The sequence below is a fragment of the Pleurodeles waltl genome, chromosome 7 (assembly GCF_031143425.1).
Source record: "Pleurodeles waltl isolate 20211129_DDA chromosome 7, aPleWal1.hap1.20221129, whole genome shotgun sequence".
Taxonomy (NCBI): domain Eukaryota; kingdom Metazoa; phylum Chordata; class Amphibia; order Caudata; family Salamandridae; genus Pleurodeles; species Pleurodeles waltl.
Window position 1 is genome coordinate 1,046,220,196 of NC_090446.1, and position 17,867 is coordinate 1,046,238,062.

At 42.7% G+C, this 17,867-nt stretch overlaps 1 protein-coding gene across 1 annotated transcript in view; it reads right to left on the minus strand.

Annotated features, from left to right (window-relative positions):
- The window catches only part of PSMD12 (proteasome 26S subunit, non-ATPase 12), a 124,948-nt gene that overhangs the window by 46,534 nt on the left and 60,547 nt on the right, over positions 1–17,867 (minus strand). The window contains exons 4-7 of the mRNA XM_069199902.1: positions 13,998–14,105; positions 11,919–12,023; positions 11,347–11,496; positions 9,889–10,023 (exon numbers count right to left, since the gene is read on the minus strand). Of these exons, the coding sequence (XP_069056003.1) occupies positions 9,889–10,023; positions 11,347–11,496; positions 11,919–12,023; positions 13,998–14,105 (498 nt within the window). The remainder of the gene's footprint in view (positions 1–9,888; positions 10,024–11,346; positions 11,497–11,918; positions 12,024–13,997; positions 14,106–17,867) is intronic.

Below are 17,867 nucleotides of genomic sequence, written 5' to 3' on the forward strand. Positions count from 1 at the left end.
TGCGCTATACAAGTGTGAAGTTTAAGGGCCCGGTGGACATATTCCACTACAAATGTGGATGTGAAACTGTCACGGCCAAAGAGGTCAATGAGGAGTTGTTTGACAAAGGGCTCCTCATGTTCATGGATTCCGCGATGCCTAATGTGCGAATATTATTCAAGCGGGATCAGGCCTTTAAATCTTTTTTTTTTTATTGCAACTTTTTTCAGGATACGTTCCATATTTTCCAAGCAGGCGCAATGAGGAATTTCCCAATTTGGCGTTTTTAAAGTAGGGTTGTATGGCATGCGCAGAGTAATAGGAAGGTTTCTTTTGTAGTTGAAGCTACAGTGGATTTTCATATTTAATCTCCACAGTGCTAAAGAAAAAGTTACCAAATTCGAACACTGGTTCTCCAGCATGCGTGTCCTCCTAAGAAACAATCACTTTCATGAAAAGGGACTCTCTAGGAGAGTATTCTTTAGCAGCTAGTTCAGCTGTGCCTTAGTATTAGTTTCCACTCCTCAGCTACATCATATTGGACGCCATTCAGAGGTTTCAAAAGCACAAATAGGCTATGACAAACCTTCCACTGTACAAGAAAGTACTGAAATTCACTAGTTATGCTTACCAAAGCACACAACATCTGCCATAACCTCTGCCACCAGTCACGTGTTTCTCTTTTTTCTTCTGCTTTTTTCTGGACTGTTTGCAAACTGATGTTTGAGCAAGGCAGTCAGCCAAAGTTACAGCTTGTGTTGTGTGGGTTACCGTAACAGGCCAATTAGTCTGTCGCGTTTTCAGACAGAACCGTAACTCAATTTTAATTGTGGCTTATTTAGTGAATTTAATCTTTTTTTTTGTTTGTAAGTACTTAATTCCCATCCCTCACTGTACAAAGGCCATTGGCAAGGCACCGCAGGCAATGACAAACTCTATATCTGACCAGATATGAATGGCTAACCTCCCCAGCTCATGGCCAATCCTTCCGCCTAACTCAATGCCATCAGTGAACTCCTGCTGCTAAAAATGCACCCAGAGACATGGAAAACTATGATCACATGTGGAAAAAACACAACAAAACCGCACTTGACTATCAAGTAACAAAAGATTCAAGAGTCACATTAGAGCCCACTTTAGGTGGCCACCATTTTTGGTGACACTGAAATTACGTCTGGCATAAACTTTTTATATTGATAAACAACAAACCAAAGTCAAAAGAGTAGTGTAAATGAAGAAAAAAGCACAAGCAAAGCCAAACAATAAAATTTGTATCTGGCCATAGCATTTGTTATTGTTGTTCAGATTCATTGTTTGTTTGCTCTTACTAACAAATGCACTGGGATGTCATCATACGCTGCTGTACAGCAAGGAGTACGACACACAATGGGGCATTATGCTCACTCTACCGATGGGGGACCTGGAGAGTGCCGGGAGGACCCGTGGGTAGGAATTCAGTTGACATACACCCACAGATAGAATGGGGCCGGTGCACATTATCTCATGGAACTTTAATGGTCTTCTAGACAAGATCAAGCGCACGGCGGTTCTTGCACACGTTCACCGCCACCGACTTGACATACTCATGCTGCAAGAGGCCCATCTTCTAGGTGACTGCTGTCCGTTTTTGCCAAGTAAGGGCTTTGACAGAGTATACCACGGCGGGTTTGTGTACGGTTCGAGGGGAGTAGCAATACTGCTCCATCGCTCATTTCCTATTGTGGTCACCCAGCTGTGGAGAGACTCACATGGGCGATATGTGGGCCCGATCGGGAAAGCTGAAGGCCTCACATCATTTCACGCATACCTCGGCTGCATACCATATGCAATCTAGAATTGGCCTTGTTTTATTACCGGCCACAGACTGCCCCACTTCACACACATTGAAATTCTGCCGTGGGTGATATCTGACCATGTGCCACTCTGATTTGTAATTGGGACCACCCTAGGTGGGGAATGAACGCATGGTACTTGCAACACAAACCTCATGTTCAACAATTGAAACAAACACTTCAAGAATATTTTTGGGAGTTCTTTGGGCCACGGGTAAGGCGGTGATGTGGGAGGTGGCCAAGAGACTCGTCCTCTCCCAGGAGTGGTCCCAGACCCTCCACATTACTCAGCTGGAGACCCGGGCCACCTAGCTGAAGGTCGAAGCAAAGTGCGCAGCCAAACGAGACAGTGGCCAGGCAATTCCTACTGATTTGAGAGGAGATCCGTGATCACTCTCTGGAGGTCGCTAAACACCTTTAGCGAGCGGCCAGTGCCAGGTTCTATGGATGGGGGTACAAAAATGGGAAACTGGTTTACTGGTTGGCCTCCCACCATCAATCATCTAAAATTATCCCCGAAATTTTTAACGCACGCGGAGAACCTGTCACCAAGCTCCAAGAAGTGGCAGACACATTCGCCTCTTATTATGAGGTGCTATATTGGGCCTCAGCAGTGACCGACTCGGATCATGCCCGCCAATTCATAACAGACATTCCCCTTCCTGAATCGCCCCTGCGGAGGCAGCAATACTAGACGAACCTCTAACGAGTGAAAAATAATCACTGAAGCCATCTCCTTAATGGGGCCGGTAAGACTCTTGGACCTGACAAGTTCCTGTCAGAATACTACAAAGTGTTCCGGGACGACCTGACACCATACCTTAAAGCCTTATATGAGGAAGCTGACCGACTTGGCTTCTTTCCGGAGGGGCTAGACATAGCTACTATTGTGGTGCTTCCCAAACCCCAGCCACCTTCACGGCTGTGTGCAGACTACAGACTGTAAAGAAATGGCTCCCTGTTGCAGTTACCCCCCACTTTTTGCCTGATACTGATGCTGACTTGACAATGAAGTGTGCTGGGACCCTGCTAACCAGGCCCCAGCACCAGTGTTCTTTCACCTAAAATGTACCATTGTCTCCACAACTGGCACAACCTTGGCACCCAGGTAAGTCCCTTGTAACTGGTACCAAGGGCCCTGATGCCACCCTAGGGACCCCTCACTCAGCACAGACACACTGCTTGCCAGCTTGTGTGTGCTGGTGGGGAGAAAATGACTACGTCAACATGGCACTCCCCTACGGGTACCATGCCAACCTCACACTGCCTGTGGCATAGGTAAGTCACCCCTCTAGCAGGCCTTACAGCCCTAAGGCAGGGTGCACTATACCACAGGTGACGGCATAGGTGCATGAGCACTATGCCCCTACAGTGTCTAAGCAAAACCTTAGACATTGTAAGTGCAGGGTAGCCATAAGAGTATATGGTCTGGGAGTCTGTCAAACACGAACTCCACAGCACCATATTGGCTACACTGAATACTGGGAAGTTTGATATCAAACTTCTCAGAATAATAAACCTACACTGATGCCAGTGTTGGATTTATTAAAAAAATGCACACAGAGGGCATCTTAGAGATGCCCCCTGTATTTTACCCAATTGTTCAGTGCAGGACTGACTGGTCTGCACCAGCCTGCTGCTGAGAGACGAGTTTCTGACCCCATGTGGTGAGGGCCTTTGTGCTCTCTGAGGACAGAAACAAAAGCCTGCTCTGGGTGGAGGTGCTACACACCTCCCCCCTGCAGGAACTGTAACACCTAGCAGTGAGCCTCAAAGGCTCAGGCTTCGTGTTACAATGCCCCAGGGCACTCCAGCTAGTGGAGATGCCCGCCCCCTGGACACAGCCCCCACTTTTGGCGACAAGTCCAGGGGAGATAATGAGAAAAACAAGGAGGAGTCACTGGCCAGTCAGGACAGCCCCTAAGCTGCCCTGAGCTGAAGTGACTCTGACTTTTAGGAATCCTCCATCTTGATTTTGGAGGATTCTCCCAATAGGAATAGGGATGTGCCCCCCTCCCCTCAGGGAGGAGGCACAAAGAGGGTGTAGCCACCCTCAAGGACAGTAGCTATTGGCTACTAAACCCCCAGACCTAAACACACCCCTAAATTCAGTATTTAGGGGCACCCCAGAACCTAGGAAATCAGATTCCTGCAACCTAAGAAGAAGAGGACTGCTAAGCTGAAAAACCCTGCAGAGAAGACAGAGACACCAACTGCTTTGGCCCCAGCTCTACCGGCCTGTCTCCCCACTTCTAAAGACACTGCTCCAGCTACGCTTTCCACAAGGACCAGCGACCTCTGAATCCTCAGAGGACTGCCCTGCATCTAGAAGGACCAAGAACTCCTGAGGACAGCGGCTCGGTTCACCAAAGACTGCAACTTTGCAACAAAGAAGCAACTTTGAAACAACACGCGTTTACCGCCGGAAGCGTGAGACTTGGCACTCTGCACCCGACACCCTCGGCTCGACTTGTGGAGAACAATCACTTCAGGGAGGACTCCCCGGCGACTGCGAGACCAGAGTTGACCCCCCTGAGCCCCCACAGCGACGCCTGCAGAGGGAATCCCGAGGCTCCCCCTGACCGCGACTGCCTGCTTCCAAGAACCCAACGCCTGGTAGGGACACTGCACCCGCAGCCCCCAGGACCTGAAGGATCCGACCTCCAGTGCAGGAGCGACCCCCAGGTGGCCCTCTCCCTTGCCCAGGTGGTGGCTACCCCGAGGAGACCCCCCCCCCCCCCCTTTGCCTGCATTGCTGAAGAGACCCCTTGGTCTCCCATTGCTTTCTATTGAAAACCCAACACTTGTTTGCACACTGCACCCGGCCGCCCCCGTGCCGCTGAGGGTGTACTTTCTGTGTGGACTTGTGTCCCCCCCCCCCGGTGCCCTACAAAACCCCCCTGGTCTGCCCTCCGAAGACGCGGGTACTTACCTGCTGGCAGACTGGAACCGGGGCACCCCCTTCTCCATTGAAGCCTATGCGTTTTGGGCACCACTTTGACCTCTGCACCTGACCGGCCCTGAGCTGCTGGTGTGGTAACTTTGGGGTTGCTCTGAACCCCCAACGGTGGGCTACCTTGGACCCAAACTTGAACCCCCGTAGGTGGTTTACTTACCTGCAAAAACTAACAAACGCTTACTCCCCCCAGGAACTGTTGAAAATTGCACTGTCTAGTTTTAAAATAGCTATATGTCATTTATGTGAAAACTGTATATGCTATTTTGCTAATTCAAAGTTCCTAAAGTACCTACCTGCAATACCTTTCATTTGAAGTATTACATGTAAATCTTGAACCTGTGGTTCTTAAAATAAACAAAGAAAATATATTTTTCTATACAAAAACCTATTGGCCTGGAATTGTCTCTGAGTGTGTGTTCCTCATTTATTGCCTGTGTGTGTACAACAAATGCTTAACACTACTCATTTGATAACCCTACTGCTCGACCACACTACCACAAAATAGAGCATTAGAATTATGTATTTTTGCCACTTTCTTACCTCTAAGGGGAACCCTTGGACTCTGTGCATACTATTCCTTACATTGAAATAGTGCATACAGAGCCAACTTCCTACACAGACCAATATCCCTTATTAGTAGCGATGTGAACATTTACGCTGCAGTTCTTGCCTCACGACTTAAGAGGGTACTACCACTGCTGATTCACTCAGATCAGAGTGGATTCATGGCCAACCGAAGCACACATTGTATACGTCGTTTATACCTGGCCCTAGCCCGGTGCCACCAGTTGCCCCAGAACCTAGCCCTTCTATTTGTTGACTTCGAAAAGGCCTTCGACACGGTTGGCTGGAGGTTTCTCTTCCTAGTATTGCAATGTGCGGAATTGGGGGCTAGATTCTGTCGACTAGTCCGTGTCTTATATGCCAACCCACGGCCCAAGTGCAGGTCAACTGTACCTTTTCCTCTACATTTTCTATCCGCAGGGGGAATGCGCCAATGCTGTCCCCTGTCCTCTTTGCCCTGGCCATCGAGCCTATGGCACAAATGATCAGAATAGACCCACTATATTGTGGGCTGGAACTGGGGGAACAGCCTCTGAAGACCGAGTGGCCCTGCATGCGGACGATGTTCTGCTCTAAATGACGGAGCCCAGTGAATCAGGCCCAAGGGGGCTTCCACCTTCTGCGCTGCTATGAGGAGGAATCAGGGCTCAAAATGAACCCCGCCAAATCGGTGTTAGAGCCCCTAGCATTGTCGCGAGACTGCTATGACTGGCAGGGGGTACTGCCATTCACCGGCTGAGCTTTAAATACCTTGGTATATGGGTGACCCTCCTTTCGGAACTCAAACTTAAGCCTGGCACCACTGCGGTCTTGAATCAAGACGGACCTACAAAGATGGCAGGTGTTGTCATTAAACGTTCTGAGTTGTGTGGCCTTATATAAGATGATGATACTACAGCATATTTTATACGTGCTCCAGAACTTTCTGTTCTTGATCCCACGTTCCTGGTTCCATGCAAAGGATAGAAATGCCACTTAATTCCTCTGGTACGGCGCAAGACAACAGATAGCGCTACAGCACTGCTAGAGGGGAGTATATGATGGAGGCATGGGTATGGCTATCCCTTACCTGTACTACTTAGCGACGCAACTCCTGGTGGTGCATGACTGGTTTAATGGGGGGTGGACCGACCCGGTCCATCAGCTAGAACTAACCACGCTAGGCTTTCCACTTATTCTACCACTAGAGGTTAAACTGCTTACGGGAGCTCTGGGGGGGAAAAAAGGGGTATCCCAAATTTACAAGATGTTAATTAACAATGCTCTGGGCAACCTAAACCATATCAGAGACAAGTGGGAGGGAGGGCTTTGCTTGCAAGTCAGGTGGTGTGGTGCAGAACTTGCATCCAGGTCAGGCCCTGTGGCCATTCCTTGCTGCACGCTAGCACAGGAAATGCACCCACGCTCCAATGCTTATGGCTGAATGGTGCTGGGCACCTGTAGAAGACTGGAGAGGGGTTGGGGCGGAGTTTGGGGTGTGGCCATGTGTACAACTAAAAACTGAGTTATGGTTAGGGATCTAACATGTAACACCAATAAAATCAGCCAGTTGTGGTTCTGAACGCACACAACACAACCGTTACTCACAGCATCTTGCCATGAACAAAACACCCATTTGCCAACAACACAGATGCACAAAAATAATTATTAGGGGAACAAAGCGGATGATGTGAGTAACAGCATATATAACACTCATACAGACTCAAACCACAAAAACATATAATTAACAAAAACATAAAATCTAACACAAGTGTCATTGCTTAATTTGTAAAAGAATGAGAGAAGGTGTTGAGAGCCATTAAAAATTGGTGCACTGAATACCAAGACTGTGTAGTGTTGAATTCAACTCAGGCCTCTTTAATACACCACCGCCCCTTTATCTCACTTTTGTCAACCACTGTGTTCACCTTTTCTGCAGTTATTTCCCTCCTTTCCTTTCTCCTCTCTTCCCTTTTGTGTTTTTCCTCTCTTACTGGCAGTCAATATCTGATGGAGAAAAAGAAGTGCCAGGCCCCAAAAATGAGTGCCTGTGGGCTCCACCATCTTAAATTATGCACTGAGAACTACACTACATTACTCAAGATGGCACCAGACAATAACTGAACAGTGCCACATACAATACACAAACTCAGTAACACAACAATAGTAAATCAGCACAGCACAACACCAGAACAGCAACAGACCAGAAACTACAGTACTGACTACAAATTAATGGTACAAAAAAAAAAAAAAAAAACATAAAACACAAATGACAGAACATCACAGTAACAAGCAAACACCACAGCAGCACACCTTAATGTTACAACACCACACAACAAAATACTACACAATAACATAAAACAACCTGTCGCAATCAATATAAAACATAACTTAATACCAATGCAGCACAGCACCATCATAAAATACACACTAAAGATTTTGACACTTGCAACACAGGACAGCACTGTCAACCCACAACAAAACAACTCAACAGGAAGCCAGGACACAACAGAAATCTCCATTCACCTTCGACACCATGACTTTCCGCTTGCATGAAGCTGAAATACTCTTATTTTATAGTCCATTTACTCTGGAATAGTGAAGGCATTTTGTCATGAAAAATGTACACTGTGGGATTTCATATGTGAAATGAGGTCACGCCTACTAAAGACTGCTTCTTAGAAGCTAACGCAAACCAAGCTATCACCTTCTCCCCAAAGTACAATCCCTTGGCCCATGTATGATCTCCAATAGCTGGAATATACTACAACTAAATAAAATGGTATGGGCTTTAACAGATAACATCAGAGGACTTGATTACTGAAAGGTTACTGGAAAAGAAAGGAACTGCATGGGGCGACACATCAGAGACCATTATGGCTACAAGGCATTATAGGCAATAATCTTGGCACCGGTAGAGAAGGCGGCAATCTCCTTTAAAGGGCTACTCAGCCTCGCTTCAAATAAAAATAAATCACAGGGTGAGCTGACAAAATGCTAGGTGAAAACCCACATTGCAAAGAAGTGAAGAGGTTATTTCACAAACGGAAGTAAAATCTCTGAAACCGGAAAATTGACGTGGGTAGCCAGGTCATAGGCAGCACATCTGGCACGCAACCCTACGATCCATACTTAATTGCAAGGCCTAGTGAGTATTATCCTTGGAAGTAGGGCTCCGCCCACGAGCAAAATCTAGCAATGCCTTGCAACCAAATAGGGGTCTCCAACCAGCCAATCGCAAGCTACCAGTAGCTCCCAGCCACCTTCAGAGTAGCTCACAGCCTTGAGTAACATTCTAAATAAGCACTAGGTCAAATTTTATTTTCACGTTAAGGGAATGCTGTGTTCATTTTACATCATCATCATCATTAGGCTGCAGATAGCAGGGCCTGATAATCAGCAGTGCTCAGTTAGATTTATGACCCAGGCTGGGTGTGGGTCACAGTGGTGAACAACTGAAGAACTGAGGTATTTAACTCTTGAATAAAAGTCCTTGTCAACTCAGTGTTGGAGCGGTGAACAAAATGATGTTTCTGAATGCTTCTAAATGGCAAACAATTAAGATTGAAAGTTACCTTACTGGTGAAATTAACTCTTCATTCAAATTTTCTCCCATTTTAAAGTGTTGCATTTACAAATAGCGGACCGCTTACTTCCAGTGGCCAGTAGACACTGTGCCATAAGAATAACAGAAAAATACAGACTTTTATGGTTAATTAAGAGAAATTTAAAGTGTAGAGAAATGCCCCATATTATGAACTGTTTTGCAGATTATTTTTCTGTACTTTCAATTTCTCAAATTTAATAAAAACAAATTGTATGTTTGGGTTATAGTTGTAACAGTGCCACATATGGGAAAGGTATGTCCTGTGCTGCAAATACATACAACAGAGGCTCTCAGTCACTTGTACAAATATATCCAATTCATATGCCTAGTCACCTGGGTCTCAGTCTCACTGGTTACCAACGTGAGCTGAAATATAGATTGGCTGGAAAGCAACAAAACCCTAATTGACATAATTGATGTATACTACCTGGGGACAATAAGTAACATTTTATTACCTTCACTAAATCCATAGCCCCACAGATGCAGTGTTGTGTGTTTATGGAATCTGGGGTTAAGCATAACAGAGAGACAACAGTCCTGTGATAAACAACTGACACATCAGATAATTTTCTTTTCAGAGTTGCAGCCTTCCTCGCCGCAGCATGGCAACAAACAAGTAAAGACGGCAAGAGGGAGTATGCCATTTCTCCAGCAAAAGTGATCAACCCCCAACACTTACAGTTCATTTTTAATGTGTTTTAAGTTATTTCAAGAATTTATCTATTGATTGTATGGCTTCTAAAAGAAACAGAATTTGATATGAATACATGAAATATGAACTGCAGTTTGAGTGCATTGTTTATTTCTGTGATCGCCCTAAGAGGTCCAAAGATATACACATAACTGCAGTCAATATGTCATTTATACACAGACTTGTGGAGTACTTATACAGAGGACTAAATACTGGAGTCAGAGGAGAATCAAAGAAAGATGCTTTGTATGTGTATTTTGAGATACTGGTATTTTACCTGTTGCCATTTTTCACTTTCAGCCTGGATACATGGAGTGTCATAGATTGCTCTGTAATGCTTGCAAATTGACAGGTATGATCCTTCATTTTGATCCAACTGAATCATTAGGTTATAGTATTTCAATTTCAGCTTCTAATACACAAGATATAACAAGATCAAAAATCAGACAAAGGGATTATTATTTTTGACTGCACATAATAAACCAGCAATTCGTTTAAGAACAGAAATAAAGCATATAGTAAGCTTACTTAAACAAGTGCAGACAAAAGAGATCTGCCAGGATAGAGGGGGAAAAAGTTATAGAAATGTGTGGTCTGCACACTTGCCTAGAAGAGCAGGTCAACATTTATTTGCTATGGGAAACTAAACCACCACAGCTGGAGCCTAATTTGTGTTAACAAGAAGTCGTGCTTGAGGTTTCTTGTTGACTTCGTACAAAGTCCACAGAGTCCTAGGGAGCTTCCCAGACAGTCTCCAATCCAATGGACAAAGTATCAGAAGATGGGACATGCAGCACACTAGCATTACAATTAGGTGCTAGCTGTGAGTTAACACTTTGGTCAGCCAATGGATCTTGTGATGGCACAACACAGACAGAGGGCATGAAGTAGATCATAAGAATACATAACCGGTATATTTATCTACAGCTATTAACTAAGTCGGTGGTTCCCAATGTTTCGACTTACGATGACCCCCCACGTTATAATTACTGCAACCCAGGGACACCCTCTGAATCATTTTTGTTATCCGGGGACCCCTACTGAGTCATTACTGAAAGCTGGGGATCTAATTTGTTAATATTAATTCATCTTCTAAGCAGTCACGGAACCCCTGAGGAGGCTTTGGAGACCCCCAGGGGTCCCCGGACCACAGGTTGGGAACCACTGAACTAAGTGATAGACACTAATAAATGCACTAAACTGAAAAGATGGTCTCTCTTCCTAGACCTGAAGCCTACTCAAGGGGATCGCAACATTTTAGAAAATTAAATAATAGTAACAGATTAATAAAGTATATACACATAAAAAGCAAAAATAAAGTTTAAAACTCTGTAAGTGAGAAAGAATTTGAAATTAGAGGATATAAATTAGGTTGGTATCATTATCTTGAATCATGGGAACAGCACAAGTACAGCCAAGGAATCCAGTATAGACCATTTGTTGTTATTAAGTTAACAGCTTTAATGTTTAATGATAACATTAGGATACTTCACACTGATGTGCTCAACAAGTACATTACACACTAGAATAAACTAAGCTAAAACTTGTAAAATCATGCCCAGTGTGCATACTTGCAGCACACACTTTGGTTGTACTATTATATGTTGTTGTTAATTAACACTGCTACAATAAACAGTATTTAGGCTGCGCCAACAGGAAAAACAATTATGTAGCTACATGAATGACTTTGAAAACAATACACAAGGATTGAAACTCCTCTTTCAATCACCCTTACCTCTGTGTTCTCCTCTTTAAAAACTTTTGTATTTATTTTTTTGCTGATGATCTGAGTTCTGATATAATCTTTTACAGCCAGGCATAAACGCATCTGCTCCAAGATGAACTCAACCTTTTCTTTCTTCTCCATAGAACCATAGGTTTCTACCTGCATAAACACATTAAAACATGTTCACACCCAGGCCTAGCATATCTCATGTGAACTGACACACTAGTTGAGCAAACTGTCCTGCAACCCCCAAGACTCAGCTTACCTTTCTAACTCCCACAGACTGTTTATCTTGGCACTCTAACATCAAGCAAATTAAACTCAACATACCAGATATTTTATAACTGCTAAAACTTAACAATTCAGGTAAGGAACCAGAAAAACATATAGGACATTAAAATTTGCGCTCCAGAAAATTTTCTAGGTCAGTAAGTTAAACCCTCAGCCACAATGTTTTCATAAATGTTGACTTGCCTATCAATATAAGAAGCACCAAGAGTTGGTAGGTACCCCTTAAGATGTTAAACATTAGCCTTGAACATTTGATTTCATGTATGACAGACTTAGAAAATAACATTTACCTGTAGCTCTTGCAAAATTGAAGCAGCCTCTTTCACGTCACCACTCTGCTCTTTTATCGTTGCCAGCGTATTTGTTAATCGGGCACGTTCTATTTCAACATAAATCTAGAATTTAGATTAAAAAAATATTTTACTAGAGTATTTTACACAGATGCGCAGCAATGCGAAGATTGAGCTTTGCTGGATTAAGGGAGCCCAGTTTCATGCAACTGCTAGTCAGTCAAAGGTTTTAGGTCACTCATAATCTTATGACCCAATAGCACTAGAATGATTTAGCAGAAAAAAAAAATTCCAACTGAGGATTACCTTCATGTAATTCTATCTAACACACTGATGATATAGATATATATATATATGCTGAATGTTTTCCATCTATGTGTTAGATAAAGTAATGTTCATTAAACCATTCAAATGTTATATGTATGTTTTTGTTACAATTATTTATTTATACTTCTTATAAACCAACCACCATTGCTGCATCTGGATACTGCACTTCAACTATTCTAGAGTATAGCAGTTTAAACATCACATTTCTCCAGAAACGGTTGGCAGTACAAAGTTAAAGTGGAGGAAATTAAGGACAAAAACATGTGACATACTTCAGTCAAAGATATTTACAAGAAGTTGCAATTCTCCTTAAAGTCTGCACTAGTTTTAGAGGACTCTTAAATTCTACGAAGAACAAGCCCCAATTCTAGACATTAAGAGTACATGAAATGTAAGTCTACCAGAGACAAAAGCAATATACTAATTGAAGCTTTTCTATTGCTTCCTTATCCAGAAGGATGTTGACCTCCTGCTGAAGTTTACTGGTATTAAGAATACTTCTTTGTAACCTCAATCAAGAGCACCTTGCACAATATTCAATAAACATATCTCATTAAATACTGCTCTCCTCTTCCAGATGATAAATGGCTGTGGAACTGCATCTGCAGGACTAGGAGGGGGTGGTGGCAGCATTGGAGAATCATGGCACAAAGGAGATGCTGTGTCCAATGAGAAACTCACTATAGCTGAAGTGTGTGTGTTTCAAGCAGAATAAGCTGTACAATACTCAAGAATCCAATGTTAACAGGAATCTTTTGCAATTCAGTTTAAGCACCAACTATATTGAAAGGTGCAAAAATTCAATTTATTTCATTACTTTGGGTATCAAGAGTTGTTTTAATGTTGATTTCCCTCAAATTATTCTATGTACAACAGCCACTAGACAGCATACTTGCTCCTGATGGCAAGCAAGTTGCATCCCCTACAAGACCTCAACAGCAGAGATATTGATCTAAAGAGTCGGTGTGCCTCTTGTTGAGACCCATCTTTCAATTGCCCCCTCTGGCAGTCTTTTGAATTATGGTGCAGTTATTAAAGCTTTTAAATGTTTATTCTATTTAAAAATTAATTATGTAGTTTTTTTTTTTTTTAGAGTTCTGGATTAAAGTCTTAAAATTAAAACTGTGTGTATACACACAAAAAAGGATAACTAATATAAAGGTTTAAGGAAAAGCACTATCTCCATGAGCCTGGGATCTTCCAGAAGCAGTCTCTTGATGCATCTGCTGGTGAGGTTATGAATTAAAATCCTCTGAAGGAGATTAATCTTTGATCATTAAGACATCTACAACAGTAAGACACATCTGAATAGGGTCCAACAAATCAAGAATATTAGCACAGCTACTTCAAAGGATGAAAAGGGGGAGAATTTCTCTCTAGCAAACCACTGACATGGGCTTTGGACATACAGGCCTTAAAACAGAAGGAAAGCAGTTCATGTATGAAAAGCCATGACAAATGGAGAAGGCAAAATGTGTTGACAATCTCAATGTAATATCCTCCTCAAAGCCTGTAGGACAGTGTAATAAACCATACTTTAATCAGTTCCACACCAGCGTTTTGCACGTTTTCCAGCCAAATATAAATTGCATTAGTTGGCCTTTGAAGGCCACATATATTTGACGAACCAGGCCAGAAGAAAGATTTAAGTCTCTTGTCAAAAATCAGATCACCGTAAACATTTGTGATTTAAAGTTTAATTCTGTGTTCTCTTGCTGAGAAAAGTTTTGAAAATGCACTCTATATTCTTACCTTCCCTTCTGTAACTGTGCGTAGAGTATCGATGAGTCGCAGTTTTATTGACAGGTCTGTGATTTCTTCAACATATGTACAGCACTGTTGAACCATTTTTGCAACTGCCTGCCAGAACACAACAGAGACTCAAATAAGTAATCCAATAACAATAGAACTACTGAACGATGAAGAATGAACTCTGAAAGAACTTTATTCCCTTACAAAAACGTGCTAAATTGGCAGGATTCACAGGGGGGGAGGGGAATTGCATACTGCTGTTACACAGCAGCATAGGTGGTTTTGTAAGAACATAACAAAGTTTGGTATAGGAAAGACAGCCATCCAATTTATTTATTACAGTTGTTCAGCTCAGACACCCTCCGACCACCTCACTTTGTAAACTAGTGTTACATCTATTAAGTAGGTCAACACAATGCTAGTGAATTAAGTACAGATCAATTATATTACCTAGATCAACAAAATGCAAATGGATTAATTAAAGATCAATTATTTGCTCAAGAGCTCTTGGGTGGCATATTGTGCACTGTCCTTTTAAGCATATTATCAAAATGCTGCTATTTGAGGACCAAATGCAAGAATTATGCACCATCTTCGGTCACTTTATTTACTCAATGGCAGTTTCCAAGTTAGCTTCTCTAACCAATAAACTACATTTCCCATGAATATAGGGAAAACAATATTACACCAATTACTACACACCATAGACTCCACTGCGGTCTCCTCCGCTTCTCAGCACAGTACTATTTTTTCTTCTTTGAAATATTGGATACTGCAGATGTTATTAATACTTGTTTTAATTCATTCATTACACTTACTGACATGCAGAATTTTCCATTGCAGGCACAGAAGTAGCAGATGCAATTAGCCCATCCAGGCAGGTCCATGATGAGCAGCAGGCACACCTCAGCCCAGAGACACTAGAGTGTGGAAGCATTTTCGGTATGTTCCCACCGTAGACATGGAAGAACTTCATGGGAAATGGAGGTCACAGCATGCCCCTAATGAGCATGGGTAGTCCTCTTTATACCTTGCTCACCCGGCAGCTTCACTTTAGGACAGCGATACTTCAGGTTCCCAGACTGGAAGAAGTTCCTCATGTACTGCGCAGACTCAGGACATATAGAACTAGAGGAACTGATGCCTGGAGAAGCCTGGTACTTCTTAATGAAACAGCTGACCAACTAATACACACACGTTTCTCCACCTCAAAAACACGACTTGTGGTAGTACAAACAGTGGGCTCATCCCAAAGTTTATAATGCATCAGAGATGGCAAAGACTACCCTAAGGTCAGCAGAAGAGCATTTTTCACTTTGTGCCTTCTCACCATTTGTTACTACATCAAAGATAAATCAACAATACTTCCTGGTGGAAGCAGATGAGGAAGGGGACACATGCTCCGTATTGAATAAGGGCTGTCAGAGGAATCTGAGTACACCTTATCAGGGGGTGTGGAATTCCTATTGCCCGATGCCCAAGACATATTGTTTGGGGTCAAGTACAACAAGTTTTCAGGTTTATTTTCTCCTTGGGACATGTAGGACAAACCCCCTGCAGCACAAACCCTTTGGCTGCCAATTTACAGGGAAGATCACGTTCTGCAGTTGAGGTTATATTTGTGTCCATGTTAATGCTGTTCAAACTTCTAGTTAGGGTTCATTATTGCAAAGCCTTAGTTATCAGGGTCTGAGCTCTAAATAAAGATTGTAAGGGCACACTGCACTACTGACAGTAGTTCCAGTGAAAAAAGTGTACACACGTTTGAAATGTTTAATATGCCGCTAAGTATAAAGCTCCCAGAATGCTCTCTGATTAGATGAATATGACTGCAGAAGCTATAAGCAAACTGATGATTCTTTACTTTCAAAATAAAGTGTTCAGAAAAAAACAAGTAGGGAAAAAACGTTTTGCTAAATTACTGTGAAATTTTAGGTGCTGTTATTTGAAGGATCATTTAGTAAAATGTGTTGACCCAAGCTAGTATTTTTTTTAAAACATATTCATAATGGAAAATCAGTGTAACCATTTTTAACAAGATTATGGGAAACATGAAAATAAACAAGCTCTGGCAAAGCAAACCTGTCTGACACGGATTGTCAGTCTTTTGGTTTTGTCAATGCGTACCTTGTTTTGACATGGCTTTTGTAACATTTTATTGTTGTGGGGGCTACCAGGCCCTCATCATTGTAGCAACCGTGGGCAAAAGCAAAAAATGTTGTTGGTCTCAAAAAGCACACATTGCCACAGTAGTTTCTGGCAGTGAACAAAACTACTCTGTGTGCCAATATGCTCCTTGTGGAACAGCAGAATACTATCATTCACAGTAAAGCCAACTGATAGACGGATACAGAGAGAAATAGAATTTTAATAAAAACAAAATTTCTTGGTTAGCACTAGACCTAAAGAAAGTCACAAAAATTCACCCATGGGATATGTCTTTGCATTAGTGGCTTTCATGAATTCACAAGAATTTACAGAAGTAGACCAGGAGATTGCAATCCTAGAAAATATTTGTGAACTGTTTTATAGCCTGAGCAAATCTGCATGTGTAGATTTGCTCATGCAGCAATTTACTGAGCGTTTACATGTTCACTTTCCCTTCAACCACTTTTTTCCCCAGACCTGGAAGAACTTCAACTTCTGCCCTTGCCAGGGCTAAATTTCCAACCTTTGCCAGTATAGGAAAACATTAGAAAAGAGCTGGTGAAAATCCCTAAAACATGCAAGTTAGTAGGTTTGCACTGATGTAAAGGCATTCCGGCCCGGTAAACTGTTACTTTCTGTCTCCTCCAGTCCCAGTATACATAGATCTGCAGAAAGGTAGAAAAATACGTAAATGGCTACAGTAGTGCTTGAAATTGCTGGTGTTCAAACCCAACTGTAGTATTAGCCCTAGCATAATCCAAGAGGCTATTATCAGAGCTCTTACATAATTAAATTGTTCCCATAATGTTTTCATCGCACTACATGGCATTAAAGGGACAAGTAGATTTTTTTTACAGGACAAGTAGATTTTTTAACAGGACAAGTATATTTAAAAGCAATCTGTCCCTTGGACAAGAAGATATTTTATTAATTTCCACTCCCTTGCCTTATCGTAGGTGGTCAGTGAGGTCCAGAGTGCCCTAAAGCAATAAGTTGTTTGTCAAAATCCCTAGAAAGGGGAGAAGGCTGTGCTAACGGACTTCCAGGATCCCACTTAACTCAAGATAGTTCTCTGAAAGAATGACACATGGCACCTGAAGTCATTCATTAAACTTTTGAGAAGCCTTCCATAAGAGGAGGCAGGAAGCACTGGCGATCATGACAATTTCATTGTCACAGAGACTTTCACCTTGGCGGGCACCCCCCATAGGAGTGGAGGGCAGAACGACGATGGGGACACATCCGATAAGAAACTAGTGTCAAGAAGACCCTGACATCCAGGACCCTTCCAAAGGAGGTTCAGAAGATAGAAAGGTTATCTAAGACACACTCAAACCAGATCAGATTTTAATCAACCAAGATCCTCAGAGTGAGCACCTGCTTCTTAGGTTGCGAATTACATTGTCAACCTCTGGAGACAGAGGTTACTTCACACTTATGGGCAGAATGCACCCAATCAACAATGAAGGAAAAAGTCATGAATAACAACATGGTGATAGATCGGTCTGGAGGGCTTGCTAAGACAAACTACACAGTGTGGCAAGACCTCTGACTAAGGGGAGGTTCTTTGGTGAATGAACAGAGAAAGTTCAGAGCTACGTTCACCTCTCTTGGCAAAATCTTCCCCAATTTCCTTGCAAAGTAGCAAGAGATCACAAGGGACATCTGGGTGCTGGAGACTTTCAGGGCTTTCAGAAAGTTTTATGCATCTCCAATGCAACT